The sequence below is a fragment of the Echeneis naucrates genome, chromosome 14 (assembly GCF_900963305.1).
Source record: "Echeneis naucrates chromosome 14, fEcheNa1.1, whole genome shotgun sequence".
In the NCBI taxonomy this organism is placed as follows: Eukaryota; Metazoa; Chordata; class Actinopteri; order Carangiformes; family Echeneidae; genus Echeneis; species Echeneis naucrates.
Genome location: NC_042524.1, coordinates 285,175 through 312,500, shown reverse-complemented (window position 1 = coordinate 312,500; position 27,326 = coordinate 285,175). Strand labels below are relative to the sequence as shown.

Here is a 27,326-nt window from a genome sequence, read left to right as displayed (position 1 = left end):
GGACAGACACAGGGCAGAGCTAACAATGCTAACTACGCCCACCAGTCTCTGATCCTGGTCTCAGCAGACTTCTCTGGGTCTGTTGAAGTCCAGGATCAGGACCAGGATCAGGTTCAGGCTATTTTGAGGTTTAACATGAGCGTCCTCCTGTTCAGGTTTCGGGGGGGTCTGGATGTCTGTCACGGTCAGACGGGCACTCAGTCTGTTTACACCGTCCACCAACAGCAGGAGGTCATGTTCCACGTCTCCACCAAGCTGCCCTTCACTGAGGGAGACACACAACAGGTAGACAACAGCAGACAAAACTGTCACACAATGCTAGGACACGACATGATGTCAGTGGTGTCAGTCAGCTCTCCTTCAGCTGCAGAGGAAACGTCACATAGGAAATGACATCGTGGCAGTTGTTTTTCAAGAAGAGGCGACGCCCTTTGTCCCTGACATGATTGCCTCCAACTTCCTGCACGCCTTCGTCTTGGTGCAGGTGGAGGAGCCGTGCTCCGAAAGCACCGCCTACAAGGTACGGCTGACATCACAGAGACATCACTGTCAAAGTCACTTCTAAAGGACGTTTGACATCATGACTCCGTTTGATTGACAGGTGTCTGTCACAGCACGAGAGGACGTTCCCCCATTTGGACCGCCTCTTCCTAACCCCGCCATCTTTAAGAAGGTGGGTCAGACCGGAGCTGGCGGACCTGGACCTGAAGCAGTTCAGGATCTGATCCTCTGTGTTGTGTTCAGGGTCATAGGTTCAGGGAGTTCCTCCTCACCAAGCTGATCAACGCAGAGCTGGCCTGCTACAAGAGTGACCGCTTCGCCCGGCTGGAGGTGAGAGTGGACCTGAACCACATGGTCCATAAAGGAGACCGAGGTCCAGCTGCAGAGTCACTCTGACGCTGAGTGCGTTTGTGTAGGAGCGGACCCGAGCGGCACTGCTGGACAGCCTCTATGACGAGCTGCACAGACGCTCCCAGAGCATGCTGGGATTGACATCAGGTCTGGAAGAGGAGGGGCGAGGGGAGAATGGACATGCCCACGGAGGACTGCTGGAGTCCATCAAGGTGAGGGAGTCTGTGTGTGTGTGTTTGTGTGTGTGTGTGTTTCTAACTGTCTCATCTATCTCAGAGGGCAATGCGAGGGCGGAGCATCTCCATGGAGACCATGTCATGGGGTGGGCCAGGGCTGCCCACCAGCCTGAGTGGGGGGGGGTTGGCACACATCAACGCTGAGGTGAGCTGAAGTTCCAGCAGTCAGTCTGTCATGGCCTCATGGCCATTCTGTGTTGACATCAGGTGTGTTTGTGTGTTTTAGTGCAGCGTCCGGTCTCCGGTGAAGAGGCGTTCAGGGCTGTTTCCACGTCTGCTAAGTGTCGACAGTCAGACAGAGAAACACAACCAAAGAAGGTGACTAGGAATCAAACACTGAGCCTGGCTTTCAGCTGCTGCGTCATGTGACCCATGTCCCTCCCCCCACAGCATTCCTGGCGAACAGCGCAGCTTCGACAGCTGCCAGCCACCCCTGGAGTTGAGGTCAGAGTTGCCATCCAATCCCGGCTCCCCAGAGGCGGGACAATGGGATAGGTGAGTCCAAAGACACGATTTAAGGTCCAACCAGGAGAATGTGGAGCAGAGGAGGTGTGAGCTACAGTCTGTCAGTCACACCCTAGCCCCACCCCCTTTCCTGACCTGCAGGCTCCACCTGAAGAAGGAAAACAGGAAGATCTCCAGATCAACATCGAGCAGCTGTAGCTTCAGCGTCTCAGCTGAGGACAGTCAGCATGAGAGACGACTCAAAGTCCAACACTCACCACAACATGGTCAAACTCTGTCTCTGTCTCTGTCTCAGGCTGTGGCAGTTGAAGGTCAAAGTTCAAGTCCACTGGTCATCTCTCACAGCCCCACAGGTGTGTCTCACCTGTCTCACTCTACCATCCACAGAGTGTCTCACCTGTAACATTCTATAGACCGCACAGTGTCTCACCTGTCTCGGTCTCTGTTGACTTCCAGACCTGAAGAATAAAAACTCCCCCAGGTCCAGGTTTCGCTTCGACAGGCTGAGTCACTCTGCTGCAGTAAGTCTCCATTTAATGCTGCTTTCTACTAGGTCCAGGTCTTCATGGTGATCTGGGCCTTTTTAGAAGGTTTCTTCATATCTTCCTGTCACATCCTGCTGTCTCACTCTTGTCTGTGTCAGCAGGGACATTAAAGCCAGAGGACATCAGTGCAGGTATGTCCACGATGACGGTGGACATGTGCTGGACGGGTGTTGGACCGTTTACACACATCCTACAGCCTGTCTGACCTGTCCCAGGTCCAGGCCACACCCACACTGAGCTGACAGGTTGTCCTCTGTGGATGATGATCAGGAACCAGAGTCATCTGTAACTGCACTGAAAGCACCAACTGTCCCTCGTCTCGCTCACTCCAGTTGTTAATCTCTTTCTCTGTGTCAGATTTGTTGCATGATTACACTAATAATTTATTTTGAAAGTGGATAGTGAGGGAGAGGAAGTAGCATAAACACAAAGATGTCTGCATTTATATTCAATGTGATTCTGACATAAAACAATCTGATGTCATAAAGTGTTTGACTGTTTCACTGGGTTCTGTGTGTGTGTTGTATTGTAATAGTCAGACACACACACTGAGGGAAAGGTGAATATGTCTCTTCTACAGCTCCAGCACAATTTATATATATTCTTTCTGTGTGAAGGTTCCATGTTCTCGTCTGAGTGAACAGCCAGAAAGTCAGTCAATCACAACTCTACAGAGCCCAGACACACAAACAACCATCCAGATAAAAAGGGGAATCATAAACGTTGAAATGATAATCGGTCGTTATTATTGCATCATTATGACGTCATTAGACGCCGTATCGGTCCCCCTCCCCCCCACCAGGTGGCGCTGCCGCTCCAGAGCTACGGTCCTCCGCCACCGAAGAAGACGCCCCGGTGCGGGCGGCAGCAGCAGCCGTTGTTCGTATCGTCATGGCGGCCGTGCGCAGTTTACGGGTGTCGGTGAGGTCTGACAGCGGCTCGGACTCGGACTCGGACTCGGACAGAGAGGCCCGGGAGGCCGAACCGATGGAGGTGGAGGAGGGAGAGTTGGAGGCAGAGGACGTTTCCGTCAGCCGCTGCCTGAAGGAGCTGGTGCCGGTAAGTCCCGGTCTAGGCCCCGTCAGACCAGGGACCGCCGGAGCTGTCGGTGTGGGGAACTTGGCCTTCCGGCTCGGGGGGGGGGGGAGGGTGGTTGTGAGCTCCGGCCCGGCCCCTCTCTGGGCCTTCGGGTCCACCTCCGGAGTTTGACCTTCTGTTTGTTCGCTCACTTGTTGCGGCGGCTCACGCGCTCCGGTGGTTTGGAGTCGCCAAAGTCCCGCCAGAAAAATTGACATTTCATGATTTTAGCGCCTAAATGTGGATCCGGTTGGACCCAATTATAGTTTCTGATACAAACACGATCAACGATCAGTTCGTCCTTGTTTGTAACGTCATTAAATCAATATAATGATCCTGCCTCTGGACACATTTGTGAGACAGCGGCCTCCTACTGAAGTGTGTATGACGACAACAACAACTGCATCGCTATAATAAAAAGATGTTGTAATGGATACTGATGTGGACCGACCTGCTGCTCTGAGACAGTTTAGAGTTGTCAGCAGATGTCTCATCAGGAAGTCAGTTAAAACAGATGTACTTTTACGTCAAACCTCAAATTAAAACCCAGTTTTGAATTCAGTCTCCCTGAGCTCTGACCGAGGATTGTCTCACTGTGTCTCTGTATGATGTGTCTGAGTTGTTGGGTTTGGTTTTTTTCAGGATACCAGTCGACGATACGAGAACAAAGCCGGAGCCTTCATCACTGGGATCGATGTCAACTCAAAGGTTTGACACTGAAGATCAACAACAACAGTCACTGGTGACACGCACACACGCACAGGTGTTAGCAGTGTGTCACAGGTGTGTGTTTGATTCTCAGGAGGCGATAGAAAAGAAAGAGAAACGAGCAAGACGTTTCCATTTCCACGGCGAGGAGAGTGTTGGACAGAGGAATGTCTTTCTGGATAAAGACGCCATGAAGAAAGGTGAGGGGTGTCTTGGCCGTGAGCTGGTTACCACGGAAACTGTTTCCAGGTGTCAGCCGTGTGTTTGTTTAAGCTGTGGTGTTCTTCTGTGGTGCTCAGCCATCCCCAGACTGCGCATGGAGGCGGTTCATGTGATGGGGGTCGACGACATGAGCACCCAAGACGTCTTTGGCTACTTCAAAGAATATCCACCAGCACACATCGAGTGGATCGACGACACGTCCTGTGAGACGCACACAGATGCACACAGAGACACACAGGTCAGTTGTCAGTCTGGTGACCCTCTGTGCTCTTTCGTAGGTAATGTGGTTTGGCTGGATGATGACACATCCATCAGAGCACTCATCAACACCAGCCGCATGCCTGACCCAGACGCTCTTAACACAGAGACGGTGAACACCAGTCAGCCAGGTGAGCAGAGCAAAGGTCAGCATGTGAACACAACAACAGTCAGCAGTCTGTCAAAGGGACAAACTGACGCCTAGTTCACACTTAACAGGTCGGCAGGGTCAGGGGTCAGACGAGGAGGAAGAAGAGGGTGAGGTCGACGAGGACGAGGAGGAAACAGTCAAGAAGAGTGGTGAGGGTGTTGAGAGGAGAGACAGTGATGGAGAAGGGGAGCAGAAAGCGAAGGAGCAGGTTGGACAGGTAGAGTAGAGAGGACTGACCAGAGACAGGTCAGGGTTATTGATCAGTGATCGCATCATCAGCTGTGTGTCTCTGTGTGTCTCAGGTGGATGACCTGTCACGTTCAGAGAGAGAATCTCTGCTGAGGAATGACCTGCGGCCAGCAATCAAACCATTCAAAGGAAACAAACTCCTCCTACGCTTTGCCACACAAGGTCACACACACACGTTTGAATTGTTCTCGAGCTGATCTGAAGTTCCTATCTTTATCTGATCAGGAGTTCTGCTCATTCTTTGGAGCAGTTATAATGAAAAATCAGATCAAAATATCTGATTGTCTTTATTCTGTCAACACAATGGACAAACACAACAAATAAACATTCAGGACTGATCCAGAGACTCTCTGGTTGGCTGTGACATCACCCGCCGGAGCCAATAGGAGTGTCCGATGTGGAGATGTGACTCTAGATGTCACTATCAAAGATGAATGGATAGAAAGACAAGAAAAAGATGATGATTGGAGGAGGAGACACTTCTTGTGTGCTGAGGAAGGAAACAGGAAACTGGTTCCATCATTGCATCCTGTTTGTTAATGAATTGATGTGTTTGTGTGCAGATGATAAGAAGGAGCCGGGTGCCGCTCGCCGCAGTCGGTACTACATGAAATACGGGAACCCAAACTACGGAGGCATGAAGGGGATCCTTAGCAATTCCTGGTCAGACTCAATTACTGACTCAGTACTTTATTTGAAACTCGCCTGTCCACCGTTTATTTGTTCTCTGATGTCACTTCCTGTCTTGCCTTCCTGTGTTCTGCGTTCAGGAAGAGGAGGTATCACAACCGCAGGATCCAGCGCGACGTAATCAAGAGCAAGAAGCCTCTGATCGGAGACAGCATGGGACACACGCCGCCGTACACACACCGCCACTCCGGTAAAAACACCATTATGATGCTGGTCTGGACCAGGGTCAGGACGAATTCAGGACTATACTAAAATAGTTGATGTCATCAGATGAGCTGGATTCACATTATTAATCTTCCTCTATAAAAGGAAATGATGGAAATTAATATCATCCCCCCCAGCTGACCTGGTCAACCTGCCTGAGGAGCCCATTAAGGAGGAGGAGGAGGAGGAGGAGGACGGTGATGAGGACATGGACTCTGACGACAGGGTGGTGGAGTATAAGGAGCGAGGGGAAAGAGGCGGCGGTGGCTTGCGATCAGCGGGGGTGGGGCTTCATAGCCGGGCGGCGCGTTCGCCATCGCCCTGGTCAGAGTCAGACGAGATGGACTATGACCTGGAGCTGAAGATGATCTCCACACCGTCACCAAAGAAGAGCAAAAAGATGACAATGTACGCTGACGAGCTGGAGACTCACTTGAAGAGCATCAGGTCAGAGTCCAATCCATGTTTCCACACCGAGCAGTTTACCAGTTTCGGTTCTGTGGAGGATCTGCAGGTCCTGGTGAGTCTGAGTCTAGACCTGGACCTGGAGGTTCTCAGTCTGTGTTCCTGATTTTCTGTTTTGTCTTGAGAGCAGGAACCGGATCGGGGGGTCTGGATCACAGAGCAGGACCAAATCCGTATCGCCCCCCAAGGTGACAGACGTGCGGCAGCTGCTGGAAGAGAAGAGACAGGGCCTGTCCCAACACAGACCCCCCCCCCCCAGGGACCGGAGGCAGCAAGACAGGTCTAGTTTAACTGACGCTGGATTCTCTGAGTGTCCCTGAACATATCTGACCTCGCTGCTCTCTCTGTTTGCAGATGTACGTCAAAGACTGGGGAAGAGACGCTACTCCCCAGACAGACAACGCTCCCCCTCCCCCTCAGCGCCCAGAGAGATGCCCCCAGTCAGAGAGCCAATCAGAGACGTTCATCGCAGAATAGGCATGGCCAGTCAAGACAGCAGAAGCCTCTTCTCCAACACATCCAATGACAGAAAGACAAGTATGAGCCAACAGATCCTGTGTGATTTCAGTGGCTGATGAAACATCACAGCGCTAATGTTTGTGTGTTTGTTGTTGAAACCCCGCCCCCATCCATAGGTGGCCTGTGGAGCAGACTTGGCTCCGCTGATGACAACACCTCCGGGCGCCGAGACCACAGACCGAGTAGCCGCTCGTCAGGCCTCTTCTCTTCATCCTCATCAGGTCGAAGTGACGGCGACAGCAGGAGGAGACGAGGCGACGGCGACGAGGGAGTGGAGGAGGATGGAGAGGAAGATGACTCAATGCTGCAGAGGATGTGGGGCGCCATGATCAAACAAAAACTTGAGCGTCAGTCCCACAAAATGAAGAAAAGTCGGCTGGACAATCTGCCGTCGCTGCAGATCGAGATCAGCCGCGACAGCAGCGAAGAGTCTGATGCCTGAAACCAACCAAGGAGGAAGGAAACCTCCACGTCACATAGAGATGTGAAGGTGTCAGGGCCCCTGGCCTTGTAAACACTGTTGGCAGGTTCTGATGGTGTTTTTCCCTGATCCAATTCAGCCTTTAATGTTGAATCTGAAACCAGATTGACCCCACTGATCTGTTTTACTTGACTCGATTTATGTTCCTGATCTTGCACCAGGTTCCTGATGTCGGTTTGTGTATCTGAACTCAACAAGTCCATCAGCTGATCTCTGGTCAGTTTAATTTAATTAGTATCAGCTCAGTAGACTTGAACAAGGACTTATAATTCTGGGTCCAACAGCTGAAGAGGATCAGGTCCTCACATCTGTCTGTCACAGATCTGTGTCCAGGAGTCCACCGTCTCCTGATCTGGCCCTGCTCTCTGTCCACATTTAACAGCAAAGCATCATGGGTGTCCCCTCTCACCAGTTCACCTGCTCGGTCTCATCAATCATTCCGGCGTCACCATGGCGATGTCGCCACCCACCCCGATAGACCATTCCTCAGTGCGAATGTGTGGGCGTGGCCAGTACAAAGCCTTTGTCACAATTTTTTTTTTTTTTTTACGCCATGTCACTGTGGATGACGGGGGGGTGACATCAACACACAGGATAGTCGGAAATGTGGAACAGTTTCTTAATTTTTTTTTTTTTTTTTTAATCATCTTCATATGTGTGTTATTGAGCATCGTCCATGTTTTACTGACAGATCAGTGTGAGTGTAAACACTGTATTGTACTTTGTGCAGTTTGACTCCAGTCACATAATTTGTGTCACATGGTTTCTTGTTTTGGGGCCACAGTGACTGTCGTCTGATCAGCGACGTCACTTTGCTGGTTATGGATTTAAATAATTATTAAAATGTTGGCTCATGGTTTATTTTACAGCACTGTCAGGTCTGAATGATTTGACAGAAATTTTACCACAGAGAACTGTGAATATAAAAAATGAAGAGGCAGTAAGCACCAGATAATCTTTGAATTAAAAGCTGCAGCTGATGTTAGTTTTCTTTGGCTTGTAATTCAGGATTTAAAGGGCATATTGCAGGTACGTTGGATCGATGTTTAGAAATAATATAGGAACTTTTTTTTCTTCAAAATATATTGGTAAATACTTGAATTAGGTTTCTAGAGTTGTTTTTGTGAGAAAATTTTACTTCCGCATCTGAAAAAGCTAAAGCGGAAGTGACATAGGCAGAAGGAGAGCAGTCAGCCTGGGCAATAGGAAAACAATGGATCCCAACCTCAGCTTGGAGACAGAAGAAACGTTAAATGTGTAATTACATGCATAACAGACCGCAGCCCGAAAACTATGAGCCTATTATCTGGCCCAGAGAGCGGAGAGGAGATGGTCAGAGAAGAGCAGGGCAGGTGGTGTCTGTCTTCACGTCATGATATTGCACAGATTGCCATCATATGTCAGGCAATAGCAAAATGATTAATGTTCATTAATGATATTACAGGCAGGAGTATTGACACTTACAAATAATCAGAATTAATGATCTTGACGAAGTGTCTCATACTCGCAATATCCGTCAACACTACGAGGTGTAGTGCTGTACTCCTGCTGCAGAAGAGAAACACTCTAGTGATCCACATTTTGTTTGTTTGGTGCTTGTGTGGGAAATGTGAGGCCATGACCACAGCCGAGGAGAGCCTGTGCTGCAGGGAGGTAGATCCCTCCTGGGCCTGAGTGAAGAATGTCCCCCCCAGGCTCCAAGTGCAGTGCTTCACACAGCACCCGGGATTTGATGCTGTCTGAATCCCTCCGTGTTTTAGGCAGGAGGATGGACCTCTCCAGGCTGGCAGAAATAATTCATTCTGCTATTTAGTTTCTCTTAGTTACTCTCTTTATTACTTACATGTTGAACTAGGATAATAAAGTACATAATAATGCTGGATGTTCAGCAGATTTGTGAAGCTGTAAGGCACCGCACCTGGTCTGCTTCAGCATCCCATGTTGAACTCCATCAAATCGCTTGGTTGATAATCCTCCAGTCCAAAAGGTCGTTGGTCGTAGCTGATGCAGCTGCAAAGTCTCTTCAGCTGCACAAAACACACCCAGGCCCGGAGGATAGCAGCGTTTTTCTTTCCTGTTAGGAAACCTGTGGACTCAATGTCCTGACAGGGTGGAGTTTGTGCAACCTCCACAAACACAATAATTGATAGTGATAAATGACTGCAATACAAACAGTAGTGATGGCAGAGCCTAGCATATAGCTTCCTCTGCCTACGTCAAGTGACATGGTGGTGAAAAAACAGCGTTTTTAGAGGCTTGGTTCAAAACTCACTTTTTGGACTAAATTTGCACTCATGTCTTGCAAATTTCAGACCAATAATTTTACCAAATAGTATTTTTTAGACAAGATTATATATACATCTAAATTATATATACATATATACATCTAAAAAATTGTAACCTCCAATATACCCTTTGAAAAATGAAAAGAGCGATTATACAGAGTGAGGCGCAGATCCTCTCGTGATTGGCTGACTGTTTTCCCAAACAATAAGTTTGTCAGTTTGAAAGGTAAATCCAATTTGGAGGGGCCTGGAATTGGCTGATGGCAGTGACTGCTTTGTTGTGACATCACAATGGGCCAGAAGTCCAGACAGGTGGTTTTAAAGTTCAGCTTCTGAATGTGGACTGTGAGGGTTTCTCTGTGGACTTCACTGGATTTATATAGAACCTGGACTTGATCTAGAATCATTTAAAAAATGAACATCATGTTGTATTTCAGACTGAGACCATAAACTCATCAGGAAAACTTTTATTGAAGAGGAGGGGGGACATTTTCCCATAGACTTAAATATGGTTCTCCCTCTGTGGTTCTTCCTCTGGTTCTCCCTCTGTGGTTCTCCCTCTGGTTCTCCCTCTGTCTGTTCTCCCTCTGTGGTTCTTCCTCTGTGGTTCTTCCTCTGTCTGTTCTTCCTCTGTGGTTCTTCCTCTGTCTGTTCTCCCTCTGTGGTTCTTCCTCTGTCTGTTCTCCCTCTGTGGTTCTTCCTCTGTGGTTCTTCCTCTGTCTGTTCTTCCTCTGTGGTTCTTCCTCTGTCTCTTCTCCCTGTGTGGTTCTCCCTCTGTCTGTTCTTCCTCTGGTTCTCCCTCTGTGGTTCTCCCTCTGGTTCTTCCTCTGTCTGTTCTCCCCCTGTCTGTTCTTCCTCTGTCTGTTCTTCCTCTGTGGTTCTTCCTCCGTGGTTCTTCCTCCGTGGTTCTCCCTCTGTCTGTTCTTCCTCTGTCTGTTCTTCCTCTGTGGTTCTTCCTCCGTGGTTCTTCCTCTGTGGTTCTTCCTCCGTGGTTCTCCCTCTGTGGTTCTCCCTCCGTGGTTCTTCCTCTGTGGTTCTTCCTCCGTGGTTCTTCCTCTGTGGTTCTTCCTCTGTCTGTTCTTCCTCCGTGGTTCTTCCTCCGTGGTTCTTCCTCTGTGGTTCTCCCTCCGTGGTTCTTCCTCTGTGGTTCTCCCTCCGTGGTTCTCCCTCCGTGGTTCTCCCTCTGTGGTTCTTCCTCTGTGGTTCTTCCTCTGTGGTTCTTCCTCCGTGGTTCTCCCTCCGTGGTTCTTCCTCTGTGGTTCTTCCTCCGTGGTTCTTCCTCTGTGGTTCTCCCTCTGTGGTTCTCCCTCTGGTTCTTCCTCTGTCTGTTCTCCCTCTGTCTGTTCTTCCTCTGTGGTTCTTCCTCCGTGGTTCTCCCTCTGTGGTTCTTCCTCTGTGGTTCTTCCTCCGTGGTTCTTCCTCTGTCTGTTCTTCCTCTGTGGTTCTCCCTCCGTGGTTCTCCCTCCGTGGTTCTCCCTCTGTGGTTCTCCCTCTGTGGTTCTTCCTCTGTGGTTCTCCCTCTGTGGTTCTTCCTCTGTGGTTCTTCCTCCGTGGTTCTCCCTCTGTGGTTCTTCGACCTTCGGCCTCGTGTTTTTGTTGGATAATCGTTTCTGGGTTGTGACGGTTATTATGTAAGAACGAGATCATCCTACTTCAATCTGATTGGCTATCTTATGTGGCTGTTATTCCATCGGGCCAATCAAAACTACGGCCCCAGCCCCGGTGCCTAAAGGGAGCCAATGAAACTTCGTTGACGTCACCTACGGTATAAAAGCCCCCGTGACGTGTGAGGCCTCCAGTAACAGTCGCCATCTTCTTGTCGTTGGAAAGAAACGCACAGAGAAGCGCGACAGGCGGTGGCCCAAATAAACCCCGAAAGCGGCGTATTTTCTCCCGAACCGGGGAAGAACCGTTAGATCCATGTTTTGATGGACTGCCTGTTGATCCATGGTGCTGGTATCGATAAGGCTGGCCTAGCTTTCCCCGCGTCACTCGGCTCAAAGATGGACGACACCGCGGCGAGGGAAGACGCCTGTCGGGAGTACCAGTCCTCTCTGGAAGACCTGACTTTCAACAGCAAGCCGCACATCAACATGCTGACCATCCTGGCCGAGGAAAACCTCAACTTCGCCAAGGATATCGTCGCAATTATTGAAGCTCAAATCAGCAAGGTTTTTATGAATATAGAATACTTTCAATTTCAGATGCTTTATGTGGTGTATGTAGCAGGCCCCGTGCGACGACGTGCTAACATGGCGGCCAGCGTGACGACATGTCGCCCTGGTCCTCAGACAGCTCGAGTCGGGCTGAAATCCGCCATAAAATAACTGAGAATGTTCCCGCAGTTAGTTAGTTATAATAAAATAACTGACTGTTCCCGCAGTTAGTTAGTTATAATAAAATAACTGACTGTTCCCGCAGTTAGTTAGTTATAATAAAATAACTGAGACTGTTTCCGCAGTTAGTGAGGTCAGTTATAAACAGCTGAAAGGCTCTGACTTTTAAAGAAGCCTCTGAGGGAGTTGACCAACTGTTTATTGGAACTGAAAGCCGTTGAGGTGGATCTGTAGTTGTTTAAAAAGTTTCAAAGTGTCTGATAAGTCAGAACTTTGAAAAGGCCAGTTAATAGAAACACAGACTAGAGAGAATTGATTTTTAAAGAAGGAAAGAAGTAGAGCACAATATGGGATTATAATTAACTCAGTTATGGTTAGTAACTGGATGTCACTAACAATCAGCAGGTGAGCCACCATCAAAGATCCTGATTGGCTCAGCTCTTCTTTTGTGATTGGTTGGCTGACCTTTTGTGACTAGGTGAAACTACGTTGAGATGGTTTTAAACTTTAAGAGAGAATTTAAATTTGAGCCTTTAATAGAAACAGTGGACAAGCAAGGAGATCACAGAACACAAAGATCTTAGATTATTTAATGTGAATGTAGAAATCAACAATGAGCTCAGGAAGGCGAAGAATCAGTTGAGTTATGGTGGATTTAGACCAGCCATTGGTAATATTTTGGCTGTTAATCACCGACCACTGCAATCAGTTATTTATACCTGCTGATTGAGGCCGGATCACATCTGTGTTCTTCCAAATGCTTTGCCGTCTAATCTATTGGTTCATAGATTCAGTGGGGTTGATATTTTTTTTAATTTAATTTTTTTTAACCACAGCAGACTGGGTTTCTCAAGCCCCCCCACCCACCCTTAGAGAAAAGGTTTCCAGTCAGCAGCTTGCCTCAGTTACTTCTAGTCAGTGTTTGCGTTTTAACACCAAGTGACTGGTGGGAGGTCACTTGAAGGCTGATCAGATTAGATAACAGTTTCTCTGCATTAATTCACTAGTGAATCTTGAATTACTGAAATGTCATGAATGGTAAAAATGTTATAATAAAAAATGTGAAATGTGCTTTTTGTCATTTTTTATTTCCCAGTGTAATTTATTGGTATGACTCTGGTTTCCACTTACTGACACGGCTGAGCCTGACTCTGCCTGTTCGGACTGGTTGTGCAAACATTGTTCACTCAGTTGATGCTGCATAGATCGATAACAAGCGTCTGCACGGGTGTGTGGCGTTTAACCTCAAGTCTGCAACTTCTTAACAAGAAAAATTATTTGTCCAATCTCCTCATGGGTTATCAGAGTTTTAAACAGCTCTTGAGGGGTAAAACTCTGGAGTGGGTGAAAGACGCTCACTGGGTGTGGAGTGAAACTGGCTGTGTCATCGTGGTAATGTACAAAGAGTGGTCTAAGGACAGACCCTCTTTGGAGGTAAATGGTTCCAGAGGACTTGACGCCTACTTTTTAAGTCAGTGCATCGTGGACTTATTTTTCCCCCCTACTCCGGAGAAGGATCCATCCTGAGATCCAACTTTACTCATCTGACTGTAGTTCTGAAGACGACTTTCTAATGTTTTGTTTTTGGATAATTTCTTTTTTTTGATTAATCTGTGGCATCATTTGAGGATCTTATTGGAGCGGTTTTCCTCCATTTTTGAGTTTTTTTTTTTTTCTCTTCCTTCCCCCACTCTGGACATTGTGAAATATTTTCTCCATTCTTAACTAAAGTCTTTGACTTGGCGGGGGGGGGGGGGGGGGGCACGTTGTTGGCCCACATGTTACAAATCCTGTTGTATTTTGAGCATTTGTTCTGAAATGTTGCTTTAACCCCTGTTGTTTTCTAAACTTGTTGAGTTCTCTATTGCTCCAGGCCCCACCCACCGAGAAGCTTCCAGTTTTGTACTTAGTGGATTCCATAGTGAAGAATGTTGGAGGAGAATACCTTGCAGTGTTTGCTAAAAACCTAATCACTTCATTTATATGTGTCTTTGAAAAGGTACAGTTCTCTTTGCTGCTGTTCAGCTTTGTTAAACGTTAATCACTGGCAGTCGTAGTGGCCCACTTCCCTCCCGTTTGTGTTGCTTGCTTCCTCTGTGTAGTCGCTTGCTCTCTGCTCCTGTGAATTCACTGCCCTAACATAGTCCTGTTAATAAAGTGTGGAGGGGGGTTACAGAATTACTGTTAAAATGTGAAACCATAATTAAAAGCTGTACTGCTGGTAGATATAACTTTTGAACATCTGTACTGTGATGTTGCTGAGTGTTGGAGTTATGTAGCCGTGGACCAAGTCATGTCCTCTGTTTGTAGGTGGATGAAAACACTAGAAAGAGTCTGTTCAAGCTGCGTTCGACGTGGGACGATGTGTTTCCTTTGAAGAAGCTGTATGCGCTGGATGTCCGGGTCAACTCTGTGGACCCGGCCTGGCCCATCAAGCCGCTGCCCCCCACTGTCAACGCCAGCATCCACGTCAACCCCAAGTTTCTAAAGCAGGTGTGTATGTGCTGCCAACACACAGACAGATGTCGGAGCAGCTTCGGTCCTGGTCTGTCACATGTAGTTTGTTTGTTCAGTGAGATTCACTTCCTGTTTTCTCTTTTGTGTCTGTTTTAAAAATCAATAAATGAATAAAATAAGTAATGAAAGTATAAATAAAATCTAAGTTGTAAATTGTTATAAAAGATAACTTGAAGGGGAAACGACTGCAGGTGCTGAAGGCAGAGACAGCTGTTTATTTAAAAAAAAAAAAAAACTTGTTTGTAAAGTGATCACATTAAACAGGTGGAGATGTGAGTTTTTACTGACTGGTCTCCTGCTGAGGCAGTCTGTAAAGAACCAATATCTTCAGCTCTCAGACCAATGTGGTCTACAGATATAGACCTCCCTCTGTGGTGCACTGAAAACATCCACCTGGATGTTTCTGACTGTTATCTATTCCTCAATCCTCCAGTCTGAGGAGGCATCCTCTCCGCAGCCGACCCCCTCGCAGCCGTCCACGGCTCCGGCTCCGGCTCCATCCCCAGCCCTGGCCTCACCGCCTGCAACTACATCTGTTCCGCAGCAGGCCCCAGCTGTCAGCCAGTCCAGCCTGACCCAGGAGCAGCTTATTCGGCAGCAGCTGCTGGCCAAACAGAAACAGCTTCTGGAGCTCCAACAAAAAAAGATTGAGTTGGAGCTGGAACAGACCAGAGCTCAGCTGGTAGGACAAACCAGGGTGGGGGTGTGGTTTATCACCAGGCACTAAATTATCCTCATGATCATTTCATCTGATCATCAATAAGATCAATCATAAAGCTTGGGTACTGAATTATGATTTAAGAAAACCCAACTTTGATTCTTAAAATTTAGGGCAGTATTCTGCCTGATCCTGATTTTAAATTTCAGTTTATATATTTTGACCAACTTAAGCCAAATGAAGTGTAGAAGTTTGCAGTCTGTTTTTCTCCTGAAACTAAAGAATCACCTCGATCTAACTGCCTTGATTCGTGATGGGCCCCTTCCATCCTCCATTTTAATTGACATCTAAACTTGTGTCTCTACATCTTCTCCAATCATTGCTGCTTAAAAGAATGAACAGAACTCATTGATCATCACCCTCATGCATAGAAAATGTTTCATACAGTTACATGCCAACATCACACCGGGCCATTTTTGGTGCACATTTATTCTGATTTCATTAATCATATGGCAGAAAAAGATACCTGCTGGTCTCACAACACTAACAGCTGTTTGTGTGTCTGCAGGCTGGGGGTTTTGTGTTACCAACATTGGCGCCAGTCTCTGCTCCAGCTCCAATGAGCACGGCATCCAAACCCCTGACCCAGACGGCCCCTGTGGTCCGCCCCTGGATCCCCCCTCAGACTCAGTCTGACACCAAACCGTCCATCAGGGACCCCCGCCTGAACCGTCCCGGCCCGCCAGCTGCCTCCCTGCCCAAAGAACAGTCTGCTGGGAAAAAAGACATCCCCACAATAACAGGAAGTCCTACTTTAACACCTGAGAAACGATTTTCAGAGAAATCCACTCGGCCAGAGAAGATCAGGATCCCAAGGAAGGAGGAGAGGCCTCCAGAGGAGAAGCCCAAGTCCAAGTCGCCATCTCCAATGACCAAAAGCATCCAAAGCAAAAACAAGCAGGAGGCAGAGCCTCAGAAGTCAGCTGATGGTAAGAAAGATCCCAGGCTAAGAAAACGCACGCAGGACAAAATCGGAGAGGCCAAAGACAGCGAACTGAAGGAGAAGAAGAGGTGCAGCGACAAGAGGGAGAGAGAGGAGACGCCCCAGGGGGCGGAGCCTCAGAGGTTCAACAAAGGGAAAATGGTGAATGGCTCTGTGACCAAACATGAACGTGATGAGTCAGAGAAGGCAGAGTTCAAGAACGCAGGCAATGCCCGCACGCATGCCAGGAAACGCACCCGCTCCAGATCCCGCTCCCCGACCTCGTCCCCCAAGAGGAAAGACCGCCGCTCTCCAAAGGGTCAAACTCGGAGTAGCTCACTGTCCCCATCGCCTTCTCACAAAGCAGGCAAAACCCGGCGGGTCAGAGCCGACGACCCACAGCATGGGAAGCCTGGCCGCGATGAGCGGCTCACGCCCAAGAAGAGCCAATCAGAGAGCAGGAGGTCAAAGAGGTCAATGGAGGACCGACACACGGAATCCAGAGACTCCCATTCCCCACGAGGCCACGATGGAGGCAGCAAGGAGACAAAGGACCCTCCTCATCGCTGGAGAAGCGGCTGGGAGGACAACAAGCAGTGAGTATCAGGTCCAGAGTCTGGATCACATTCATCAGGTTTCACAGACTGTCCCTTTTGTTGAGCATGTTGGATCTGTGTCCTGCAGCCCGAAGCTGTCGGAGGATTCTCACATGAAGTCTGGACCTCAGAGACAAAAACCCTACAACACCCAGAATCGGCCTACCACCCCTCGCACCCCGAAGCACCGCCTCAGCGTGGACGCCAACCTACAGATACCTGAGGTCCTCAATTCTGCCTCCAAGAAGGACCTCCTCCGTAGGGTATGTCCAAAGATGGTTTTAGATTTTGTGGTTCTGCAAGTTAATGTCTATAATCTGTGTGCTGACAGTCAGCTGACTCTGTTCCCTTCAGGCCAGTAAGCGCCTGCAGAGCGGTGAGATTTCCCAGGATGACTTCCTGAACATGGCACACCAAATCAAACACCTCTTCCAGTACCAGGCAGAGGCCAAGAAAGAACTGCTGCTGACCACGCCCCCCTCCAATCAGCTCCGCCCCCATGATGGCATGGACCCAGCTGAGCTGTCCTACTACGAGCACAAGTCTAAGCTGAGGAAGACGCAGGTCACCCATCGAGTGGCTGGAGAAGAATGGGAGGGTGAAGAGCGCCTGGAAGCCAATGAGGATGGGGGACAGTGTGAGAAGGGAAGTGGGGGGCGGAGCACTGGACATCAGTCGTCACATAACTACAGTCGGCCGCCACGGGACAGACCAGGTGAGCTCAAGGTGTTTTGGGAGGAAAAGTGTCGAGAGTTTGGATTTAACCCTGATTACCCCTGACCTTCATAAAGTGAGGCGTTTCCCTCCTGTGAGTCCCACTGTCACTGTCCCAGTATAGATGTATGGGAGCTATGATAGTTGTCGATATGCACTCTTTCGACTTGTGGGTAATGGGCCACTTCCGATGGACTTGTGACGTCACAGACCACAGCAGCGCTGCTAAATAAAAAAAAAAAACAAAAAACAGTGAGCTAGAAAGTTAACCTCTGCATCTGTCCAAAAATGAACTTTTGCTCCAGACTTTGTCGTGTTCAGCGTGTTAGCAGTTACCCAGCTCCTTTTGTCTGACTGCCTACGTTTGCGTTTTATATGCCGTTCGACTTCTGGGTCATAGCTTGGTGCAGATCACCTCCTCCAGCTCCAGTCCAACTGTCTGTGTACAGACAGAAGCAGATCGACTTTCAATTGCTTTATTTGGGTGTGTTAGTCCGACCAATTATAAACTCGATTTCAGTCGAGCTAACGTGTTTACATGTACTTTAAAAGTCCAGTTTTGGTCGGACTAAAGTAATAATTCAGGTGTTTTTTTGTTTTTTTTTTATAAAAAAGGTGTCATGTAAATGTGCTTACTGACGCTGTCTGTGGTTAATGATTCCAATAGGTGAGAGGCGGAGTAAAGAGCAAGAGGAGGCAAGGCCCCCGATTGGTCCTATGATTGAAGAGTACAACCACGGCAAACAGTTTCCTGCCCTCAAGTCTCTGCCAGGCCTTCGCTTCAGGAGGCTGGCTGACCCCCGAGAGCCAAGTAAGTCCAGAACTGGAACAGAGGTCTTTGTTTCAGACATCAGGTAGTGCAGCTTCAGGTCTCAATTTAATTGCGTTCATGCATTAAAGCACATGAGTAGTCAGGTGTTAGAGAAGCTATCAGGTGACATTGTCTCTGACAGGAAGTTTGTCTGCAGGTGAGAGGGAGTGGAACTCACCGCTGACAGAGCGCCAACGATACAATGAGCGTGATGAGCAGAAGAGTGGGTATGATGCTCCACGGAGGTACGGCCCCCCGACTGACTCCAGACACCCTGACCCTCGGAGACCGGAGGGGCCCCCTCCCTCTGGTACGGTTGTCCACAGGAACTGTCCAAGCCCAGCAAGTATGGAGGCCCCACCCCCTCGATTTGAACGTGAACGCCTGTCACCTCTGCACCAGAAGGAATCAGCTGACATGAGTCCAATTCCACGCTTCGAGAGCCCCAACAGCGAGCACTCGGACGACACCCCTGTCAACCTTGAAGCGGTCCCTCCTCACCCCACCCCGAAATCCATCCTCAAGGCGCCGGCTCGTGGTGGACCACTGTCCTCTGTCCGCCAGCATAGCAACTCCCCGGGACACACGCCCCCCCACGATGGAGGGCATGGCCCCACTCGCTATGATAGTAATGAGCACATGGGCCCCCTTAGACCGCATCCCCAGGGATGGTACGATGAGTCACGGTTCGAGGGGCCACACCCCCAGGGGCCCAGCAGGTTTGATGGGGGAGGGCCCCCTCACCACAGCATGCCAGAGAGGTTTGATGGCCCTGACGGCCCCCCCATGTCTCACAGTTCAATGAGAGTTAGTGACGGTGTGGGGCGGTTCGATGGACACCCTCAGGGCCCCGGCAGGTTTGATGGCCCCATCAGCCAGCAACACCCAGTGAGGTTTGTGGGACCTGGACCTGGACACTTTGAGGGCCCGATGCAACACTTTGACCCACCGCGACGCTTTGATAACAACATGGCTCCTGGTCCTGGACCGATGGGCTTCCAGCAGCAGCGGCCAATGCGTTTCGACAGTCCTTCAAGTCAAATGGGCCCCATGAGGTTTGAAGGCCCTAGTTGCTTCGACAGTCCCAGTCAGCCAGGTCCCAGGTATGATGTACCCCATCAGGGGGCACACCCTCACTACGAGGGCCCCCCCAGACAGCAGGGCCCCCCCAGGTTTCCTGCTCAACACAACTTGCAGCCACCCCTTAGACCGATGGCCACACCCCATTATGAAAACATGGCCCCCCAGCAGAACTTCGCCTTGGCCCCTCAGCGATTCCCAGAGCAGATAAACCCACAGTTCTCTTCCGGACCCCTCGGGTTCCCCACACAGCAGAACATCCAGCCCGGAAACTTCAACATGCAGCCAGGCCCGGCCTTCAGCCAGCCAGCCCCTGGCTCCTTCTACAGTCCTGCAGCCCCCGCTGTCAACCTGCAACAGCCGGTGAGTGACAGCTCTCTGCAAAGGAGCCTGTCGTTGTTGTTGTTGTTGCTGCTTTTGTAGTGTTGTTGACGGTTAATGTGTTGATTTCAGGTGAACATGATGAACCTGAACCAACCGTTCCTGCCTCAGAACCCTGTGCCTTTCACAGCTCAGAGTAAGGTTCCCCCAGTAAACACGCCTTCTTCCTGTTCTGTGACCTTCAGACTGATGCGAATGATTGTTGGTGTCTCTGCAGCTCCACAGGTCGGCCCCGCAGAGAACCATTTCGGTCAGGTCGACGTCAACGACCTGCTGTCCAAGCTCATCTCCACCGGCATCATCAAACCCTCGCAGCCTGACGCTGTGCTGACCGCAGGGACTGGTCAGTCGCATGGTTCTGTTAAGATTTCAAAATGTGCTTCTGATTTTCATCATGTGACATTTAAAAACGGATTTCTTGCAGAAACTCCCTCTGCTGCTCCACCAGCTGCACAGGGGGACGAGGAAGAGGAGGAGGAGGAACAGGAATTGGAGGAAGACGACTTCCCTGACCTCACCAGCTTCAACATCGAGGACATGAAACAGTGAGTACAGACCAGAGACAAGCCAATCAATCAGTCGATCAATGATCTGAGAGCCCCCCCCCCCACAGGCGTTACGAGAGTGTGGTGACCAAACTGTATTCTGGGAATCAGTGCTGTCTGTGCAGCATGAGGTTCACCGCCCACCAGACCGACATGTACGCCGACCATCTGGACTGGCACTTCAGACAGAACCACGCTGGGAAGGTCGCCAGCAAGAAGATCACACACCGCCGCTGGTACTACAGCCTGACGGTGAGCACGCTCACACACATACACAAAATGACCAGAGAACAGCTGGAGACAATCCTTATTTTGTTGGTGTGTGTCAGGACTGGATTGAGTTTGAGGAAATCGCTGACCTGGAGGATCGAGCAAAGAGTCAGTTCTTTGAGAAGGAGAACGAAGAAGAAGTCCAGAAGAACCAAGCCGCAGCAAAGGAAAAGGAGTTCCAGAGTGTCCGAGCCACAAAGGACCAAGTGGGCGAGGTGAGACCTGAAGCAGCCAATCAGGAGCCCGATGACACACATTGTGAAAGTACGGTGGCCCAGCAGGGACATGATTGTTTTGTTTTTTTTTGTTTTTTTCTCCTGCAGTCATGTGAAATCTGCCAGGAGCCGTTTGAGACCTACTGGGTGGAGGAGGAGGAGGATTGGTTCCTGAAGAACGCCATCAAGGTCGACGACAAGGTAACACAACAGCAACACAACATCAGCTCCAGATAAGTCTGACTGTGACTGAAGCTTTGCTGCTTTACTTGTTTGTGTTTATCGACTCTTCATGTGCCAAAGAATGAGCAGAACTCCTGATCAGATAAAGATAGGAACAACCCAAACACATGAGAGAAACTTTTCTTTGGAGAAGGAAACATTCACAATGTGAGCTGACTGGACAGAATCAGATGAGTCTTAAGATGAGATATAAAAAAAACAGAAGACTGAATGTGGTTTTTAAAAGGTTAAACTTTGTTTTTACTGCAGAACTTCCTTCACTTTTTTTTAAAACACTAAAACTGCCATATAATCACCAAATGATCCCAAACCTTAGTCTGCATCGGTTTTAAATGAGTCAGGTCATCAGTTCTGATGATGTCACAGAGGTGGTGATAAAACTGTCTGACATTGTGTTTCCCACAGAACTTCCATCCTTCGTGTTTTGAAGATTATAAGAACGTAAGTACCCGAGTCACATTATTGCTCACTGGTCATTGAACCTTCTTTAGTTTGAACGGCTGCCACTTTGTCTCCTCAGACGTCATCGTATGTGGAGGTCACGCCATCGCCCAACAGGGTGCTTACCGATCACCCGCTGAGCGCCTTCATTAAGACGGAGGAGGAGGAGAGCACTTCCTGTGCTGCCGCCACCTCAGTCAAACTGGAAGTGGAATCTGCAGCTGCCGAGGTTCCTGTGGTGAAAAAAGAGGAGGAGCCTAAGGTTTTAACTGATGATGTGCAATCAGAGGAAAGTAAAGCATAGCCACCGCTGCTGCTCTGCTTTGGTCACTTTTCCTGTTTTGGAGGGAAAGGTGTTTTTTAGCGTGCGAGGCGGGGTCCTCAGCAACGCCACCTTCAATACATTTTCGTATTTGGATTGTGTCGACCATTTCAGGTCTGAACTGAATTTGTTGGTTCGGCTCGAAGCTGTAAATGATTTAATTTATAAATTAAAGTATTTTTGGTATCAACGTGTAACAGTCACAGCTGCTGTCACAGTCTGTACATACTTGATTGGTTATTGATTGGTTATTGGTTGTTTCATTGATTGGTAGTTGCAGGTAAGAATGAAGACTCTTCCCAGTCCAGGATGGGGTCTCGTCTCCTGTGTCTCTGGCCTTCAATAAAACGTCTGAAACTCGTTTGTGTCGATGCTGGTTTTTCTCTGATAGTTTTGTCGATTTGTTTAATGATCAATAAAGTTTGAGTGGGTTCAAAGGTCGAGTCCTGTTTTCATTTTACCGGGTCTGACCTTCCAATGTTTCCTTTCAATGGTGAAATTTGGACTATGCATGTGTGAATTTGTTTTCTGGGTCATTAACATGTTTGTCTATTTCTTTTTAAAGCCAACAACTAAAAACTGATCTGTAGTGGAAAATAATCATCTGACCTCAAATGTTGTAATGATTCAGACAAGTCAAACCATCGTTCAATGATGAGCCAACAAGTTAAAAAGGGTTTTTATTGAGCAATGAATCTGAAAATGTTTTCCATAAACATTCAAACACCAACATCAATGATTATTAATCAATCTTGATTTATACATTTTAAAGTTTAATTCTTAATTTCAAATTAAAACCTGTGAACCAACTCAACAATAAAATAGATTTATTCATTCTTCAATATAAAAGTTGTGGATCAGAATCCTGAATCCTCTGGGGTCAGTCGTTCAAAAGTAATCTAGTTTTTGGTTATTGGATTGGATCATGTAATCCAGCCCTAGTTTTAATCTGGATCAAACCTTCAGTTTGTGTTCGAAACATTTCCGTAGGATCTGGATAACTTTGATCCAAAAAAAACAGGCTTATCCTGATCCCAACAGGGGGTAGGATTTCAAGGTGGTTTTCAGGAAGAAAATGTAGCAAAACTTTAAAATTGGTCAAATAATCAATTTGTATAATTTTTTGTATATACTCTTATTTATATTTTGCACTTGATTTGTTCAACTGTTAGAGTGATGAAGTAGATAAAGTAGACGTAGGCTACCAATGAAGCCTTTCAGTATAGTAAAATTAAAATAAAAATAAAAATGAGCTTATCCCCATGAAATAAACCCCCAAACAGGGTTGAATTACAAACAAAAATTATATATTCAACATTTCTGTCCTTCATCACTATATATACATTTAAAAAAAAACTATCATCAGAGATGAACCTGTCAAAAATAATTTCTAACAGTTCCATCCCTTACTACACATCCAGTCAGTCCCTCATCCTGACAGAACACCAGAGGTTGGTCTGGTTCTTCAACAGGCTCAGGTTCATCATAAACATCATCACAGAAAGGGACATTGTGCCTGGTAGCGATGTTGTGCAGGCTGATACATGCAGGTATTATGTGGCATGCTCTCTGTGGTTCCACTCACAAGTAGTTAGGCATGCAAAGCGTCTCTTCAGAACTCCATTTAAACGCTGCATGAGCAGTGTTGAAGCATGCCTGCGCAGGCGCAGTTGCTGTAAGAAAAGGAGTAATCAGCCGTGGTAGAAGTGGACAGGCGCTGTCTCCTAACATTGTACCATCTGGTCGGTTGGTTTGGAGCTCTCTGTATAAAGCACTCTCCCTCAGGATACGTGCATCATAAACAGACCCAGGCCACTTCACCACGCAGTTTGTGATGATGAGGTCAGCATCGCCCAAGAGCTGGATGTTGATGCTGCACCTCCCCTTTCGGTTGATGTACTCCCAATCCCTCTCATGAGGTGCTTGGATGCGCACGAGTGCAGTTAATAACCCCAATAGTATTGGGCATATTCCCCAACAGAAAAAGCTTGTGCTTGTTCTGAGCAATTTGGTCATCCTTTGGAAGTGAAACAGATTGATTGACCAGGCTGGCCAATGCAACCGACACAGCTTTCACTACATCACTCACAGTTGATTTGTCCACTCCAATATTGTCACCAACAATTTGGCAGATAGTCCCAGATGCATAGAAGCGCAGAGTAATGAGGACCTGTTCTACCACAGACTGTGACTCCTTTGGGTTCTCCTTTGACGTTTTTAATGTACTTAGCATCAGCATTCCCAAAGCGAAAGCGAGTGTACAGTTCTTCAGTGGTGTATTGCTCCAGTGGTTTTGCATACTCAACATACAGCCTTTGACGGTGTCCTCTTCCAACAAAATGGTGGTAGCGATGGACAATACCTGCCACGTCAGTGCCTCTCTGTAAGTCCTGAGAAAGGCTTAATGAGATGAGATGGCTGTCAAAAACCCACGGACTCATCAGCTGACGTGCTTTGGCTTGTGATCACTTAAGTCAATCATGCCCAAGGCCTGGTTCTGGACATTATTGGAGATGAGAACTCTAAAGCTCTGCATGGGATTCAAGGTGTTGTTGGGGATGGTGAGCCTACGATTGTAGAGGAAAGTGAGCCAGTTCCTCCGAATGCAGAGGAAACATTTATTCTGGATCTCAGCCTTATTACGGAAGAACAACCTGGATCCTCACTCGTACAGCCACCAGTCACCGGAGCTCAGAAAAGAGGCTTGAAGCGTTGCAAAATAATACTGATGCCTATGAATTACTCAAACGAGAAACTGAAAGAGCAGAAGTACAGATACTCCTGACAGAGGAACAAATCAAACTGCAGAAAACCAGGACAAAACCTCAGATCTGCCTCCTAAAAGCAGGGCTTGAAAATGTTGGTCTCTCCTACTCGGGTGATGAACCCTAAACATTCTTTATTTTTTTAACTATTGGACATTTCGCCTTTTTTGTTAATTTAAGACTTTTTCAAAATATCCATAATGTTATTTGTTGCGGCTCAGATGAGTCATCATAAAATAAATCATAAATAGAAGTGGATATTTGTTATTTTTGTGTTTGTCTCACAATAAAAAACACTTCCAGTGACCCCAGGTTGACATTGCTGGTAGCCCACGTTGTGATATGTTGTCACATTTAGAGCACTGGTAGTCCGGATTTGGTAATCTTGAAAACTGTATATCTGGATCAGGGTGATCCAATCCAATGTTGCTTTGAAAAACCAGCATAAAAGTAAGCTGCATTAGCTGATCCTGGATAGCAAAAATTGGGATTTCCAAATCCCGATCATTTTGATCCACATTACATTTTTTGAACAGCTGGCCCCTGGTGCTGGTCTTGGGGATCCAGATCCTTTACTTCCAGAGCCGGTAGACTCCCAGAGCGATGGCAAGGCAGGAGAACACCGTAGCTGAGGAGGAGACCTAAGATTTGTCACTGTTACAAACACTGTTGTGCCTGAAGTGGGGGGCGGGGCTCATTTACCTGCCAGGTAACGTACGGTCTCCAGTTTGAGGGACTCAAGGACAGTTTTGAGCGACGCCACCTGTAGGTCAATCTTCTTGTTGATCTCCATGTTATCGTTCTCCAGGTCAGCTTTCTGCACAAACACGACAGAAAAGGGACAACACGTGTGGTCTGACAGGTGTGGTCTAAGAGGTGTGGTCTGACAGGTATGGTGCGTCTCAGTCCGTTCACCTTATGATGAAACTCTGATGTGGCCTCCATCAGCTTCTTATTCTGTTCAGTAAACTGACACACACACACAGTGAGGTGATGCGTTCACTGACTGACATAATTGCTGAAGAGACTGAGCTGTGATGCATTCACTGACTCACCATGTCAGAGATCCTACTGCTCTCCAGATTTATGTCCAGTTTGGTTTCTGCTCGCACTTTCTGACTCTCCTCCTGAAACAAAGACCAGCTGGTTAGAAAACCGAAAGCTTGATTGATCGATGTCAAAGTTCAGGGTTGAACATCACCTTCAGTCGATGCTGCAGTTGCTCCAGCTCCCGCTTCATCTTCTGCAGGAAAACAGAGACTGGAATTAGGGGGTTGAGAAGGAGCCAGTGACTGTGAATGCACCATGTGGTCAACATCAATTTTATTTAGGCGACGGTGGCGGCTGTGGTACCGAGTTCTCAGACCGGAGGTTGGCGAACTCGCTCTTCTCCAGGATCACCATATCCTTCCTGATGGCGTCCAGGTGAGCCATTATCTGCTGCAGGGCGATCTCCTGACAACAAACCACAGGCGAGTAGGGATGGTGGCCCACAGGGGCCAGAACTCCTAATCAGAACCCGTGGTCATCTGATCCTACCTGGTGGGATTTGGTCACCATGTCTTTATAAACTATGTCCATGTTTGCTGTTGCCAGTGTCACCAAAGCTGAGACGATCAGCTCTGCCTGCCGCTTCTCAAAACCTGCACAGATCAGGAAGTGATGCCATTCTGAACCAGGACACCATGCCCCCTCTAGATTTAGCATCATTTAAAAAATGAAAATCATGTTGTATTTCAGACTGAGACCATAAACTCATCAGGAAAACGTTTACTGAGGAGGAGGACGGCCATTTTCCCATAGACTTCAGTATAGTCGCCCCCTCTCTTAATGGCCAAGCTCCATCATATCTCAGAGAGCTCATAGTTCCTTACTGTCCTAGCAGGCCACTCCGCTCTCTAGATGGAGGTTTACTTGTGGTTCCTAGAGTCTCCAAGAGTAAATCTGGAGGCAGATCGTTCAGTTATCAGGCTCCTCTTCTATGGAACCAACTCCCAGCATCGGTCCGGGGGGCGGACTCTTTAGTCATTTTCAAGACCAGGCTTAAAACTTTCCTGTCTGACAGAGCTGATAGTTAAAAAGTTAAAGTCCTCTCCTCTTTAGCTATGCTGCTGTAGGCCGAGGCTGCTGGGGGAAGGACTGAGCTTCTCTCTCTCTCTGTGTGTGTGTAAAGTGCCTTGATGTAACTTTGTTATGACTTGGGATTATACAAATAAATCTGATTTGATGGTCAGTAGAACCCGTGTGACGTCTTATTTTGGCGGTGAATCCTCACCGCTGCGTTCCAGCTCCGTCATCATGGCGTGGGAGTCAAAGGTCAGTTTACGCTGCTCCAGAGGTGTCAGTTCAACTTTCCTCAGGTCAAAGGTCGCCACAGGTGCTGTCACACGGAACTCTGCACACACAGAATATTTCACACTTTAAATTTCAATGACAAATCACAACAAACAATAATCAGGACAAACATGAAATGATAATTATTATTAACGATTCATCCTCCGATTGGCTCAGACCTGCAGCACCGGTATGTGTTTTATTCTGAACGGATCCAAACCCGGTCCAGGCTCAGGATCCGGACTGGAACGGTTTCTCAGTGAGTTCTGGATCTGGTCCAGCTCGAACCAGAAACCTGCACTCACCTCTCCAGCTTCCGGTCTGTCCCCGGTGACGGAACCGCCGCAGTGCGTTCATTCCCCAAGTTGTTGGAAGATGTGTTAAAACTTCCGACTCACACAGACACACACAGACACACAGTGTGATGGCTGACCGGATGTTCGTGCTGCTTTCGGGGACCCCCGGAAATCATCCGTTGTTGTGATAGTTTGAACTGAACTGTCTTATTTTACGAGGCGTTGAAAGAATTCCTACAGTACGAGGCAACGTTAAATGCGTCCAAATGTTTACATCACTGCCTGTAAATACAAACAAAAAACGAGGACGAATAAACAACAAACAATGAGAACGACAGAATCGTTACCGCGACCTTCCTCCGATGCTTCCCGGTTCAAACTGACGTCATCCCTTATCGTGTCACACACGGACA

At 48.0% G+C, this 27,326-nt stretch overlaps 4 protein-coding genes across 7 annotated transcripts in view; 3 read left to right on the top strand and 1 right to left on the bottom strand.

Moving 5' to 3' along the window:
• LOC115053922 (rap1 GTPase-activating protein 2-like) overlaps window positions 1-2,563 on the top strand; it is a 10,487-nt gene extending 7,924 nt beyond the window's left edge. For 2 of the 3 annotated variants that reach the window (XM_029518814.1, XM_029518813.1), the window contains exons 12-22: window positions 156-285; window positions 365-520; window positions 602-673; window positions 745-831; window positions 918-1,064; window positions 1,129-1,233; window positions 1,315-1,406; window positions 1,479-1,583; window positions 1,695-1,906; window positions 2,010-2,074; window positions 2,197-2,563. In XM_029518814.1, coding sequence (XP_029374674.1) covers window positions 156-285; window positions 365-520; window positions 602-673; window positions 745-831; window positions 918-1,064; window positions 1,129-1,233; window positions 1,315-1,406; window positions 1,479-1,583; window positions 1,695-1,906; window positions 2,010-2,074; window positions 2,197-2,208 — 1,183 coding nt within the window. In that variant the 3' untranslated portion in view covers window positions 2,209-2,563. The remainder of the gene's footprint in view (window positions 1-155; window positions 286-364; window positions 521-601; window positions 674-744; window positions 832-917; window positions 1,065-1,128; window positions 1,234-1,314; window positions 1,407-1,478; window positions 1,584-1,694; window positions 1,907-2,009; window positions 2,075-2,196) is intronic. The other variant, XM_029518815.1, reaches the window with a different exon arrangement.
• Window positions 2,564-2,961: 398 nt separating this feature from the next.
• Window positions 2,962-8,181, top strand: ncbp3 (nuclear cap binding subunit 3). 2 transcript variants are annotated; one of them, XM_029520169.1, is made up of 13 exons: window positions 2,962-3,157; window positions 3,818-3,883; window positions 3,978-4,083; window positions 4,183-4,308; window positions 4,384-4,494; window positions 4,583-4,731; window positions 4,817-4,925; window positions 5,327-5,426; window positions 5,534-5,643; window positions 5,795-6,104; window positions 6,253-6,402; window positions 6,477-6,659; window positions 6,758-8,180. In XM_029520169.1, exons 1-12 carry the CDS (start codon window positions 2,990-2,992, stop codon window positions 6,646-6,648), a joined length of 1,677 nt encoding a protein of 558 aa, XP_029376029.1. In that variant the 5' UTR covers window positions 2,962-2,989; the 3' UTR covers window positions 6,649-6,659; window positions 6,758-8,180. The 2 variants fall into 2 exon arrangements, with proteins under 2 accessions (XP_029376029.1, XP_029376028.1); XM_029520168.1 differs by having other exon boundaries at window positions 4,183-4,494; window positions 6,758-8,181.
• Window positions 8,182-11,197: 3,016 nt separating this feature from the next.
• pcf11 (PCF11 cleavage and polyadenylation factor subunit) lies at window positions 11,198-21,955 on the top strand. Its single transcript, XM_029519518.1, has 17 exons — window positions 11,198-11,578; window positions 13,617-13,742; window positions 14,054-14,236; window positions 14,694-14,942; window positions 15,487-16,496; window positions 16,585-16,759; window positions 16,851-17,211; window positions 17,878-18,021; window positions 18,179-19,464; window positions 19,555-19,618; window positions 19,700-19,825; window positions 19,907-20,027; window positions 20,096-20,279; window positions 20,357-20,512; window positions 20,621-20,713; window positions 21,161-21,196; window positions 21,276-21,955. The coding sequence occupies exons 1-17, from the start codon at window positions 11,336-11,338 to the stop codon at window positions 21,498-21,500; spliced, it is 4,782 nt and encodes a 1,593-aa protein (XP_029375378.1). The 5' UTR covers window positions 11,198-11,335; the 3' UTR covers window positions 21,501-21,955.
• Window positions 21,956-22,176: 221 nt separating this feature from the next.
• ccdc90b (coiled-coil domain containing 90B) lies at window positions 22,177-27,306 on the bottom strand. The gene is made up of 9 exons (XM_029518698.1): window positions 26,923-27,306; window positions 26,559-26,678; window positions 25,823-25,926; window positions 25,637-25,738; window positions 25,485-25,526; window positions 25,339-25,410; window positions 25,199-25,252; window positions 24,986-25,100; window positions 22,177-24,911 (listed from the first exon to the last, which is right to left on the bottom strand). The coding sequence occupies exons 1-9, from the start codon at window positions 26,972-26,974 to the stop codon at window positions 24,856-24,858; spliced, it is 717 nt and encodes a 238-aa protein (XP_029374558.1). The 5' UTR covers window positions 26,975-27,306; the 3' UTR covers window positions 22,177-24,855.
• Between the last annotated feature and the right edge of the window lie 20 nt (window positions 27,307-27,326).

Coding starts and splice junctions, on each gene's coding strand:
- pcf11 (XM_029519518.1), top strand. CDS start 11,336: ATGGACTGCCTGTTGATCCATGGTGCTGGTATCGATAAGGCTGGCCTA. Junction 11,579..13,616: donor TTGAAGCTCAAATCAGCAAG/GTTTTTATGAAT, acceptor CTATTGCTCCAG/GCCCCACCCACCGAGAAGCT. Junction 19,619..19,699: donor TGTGCCTTTCACAGCTCAGA/GTAAGGTTCCCC, acceptor GTGTCTCTGCAG/CTCCACAGGTCGGCCCCGCA.
- ccdc90b (XM_029518698.1), bottom strand. CDS start 26,974: ATGAACGCACTGCGGCGGTTCCGTCACCGGGGACAGACCGGAAGCTGG. Junction 25,927..26,558: donor GACGGAGCTGGAACGCAGCG/GTGAGGATTCAC, acceptor TGATCTGTGCAG/GTTTTGAGAAGCGGCAGGCA. Junction 25,101..25,198: donor CATCAGAGTTTCATCATAAG/GTGAACGGACTG, acceptor GTGTTTGTGCAG/AAAGCTGACCTGGAGAACGA.
- ncbp3 (XM_029520168.1), top strand. CDS start 2,990: ATGGCGGCCGTGCGCAGTTTACGGGTGTCGGTGAGGTCTGACAGCGGC. Junction 3,158..3,817: donor GCCTGAAGGAGCTGGTGCCG/GTAAGTCCCGGT, acceptor GGTTTTTTTCAG/GATACCAGTCGACGATACGA. Junction 6,403..6,476: donor GACCGGAGGCAGCAAGACAG/GTCTAGTTTAAC, acceptor CTCTGTTTGCAG/ATGTACGTCAAAGACTGGGG.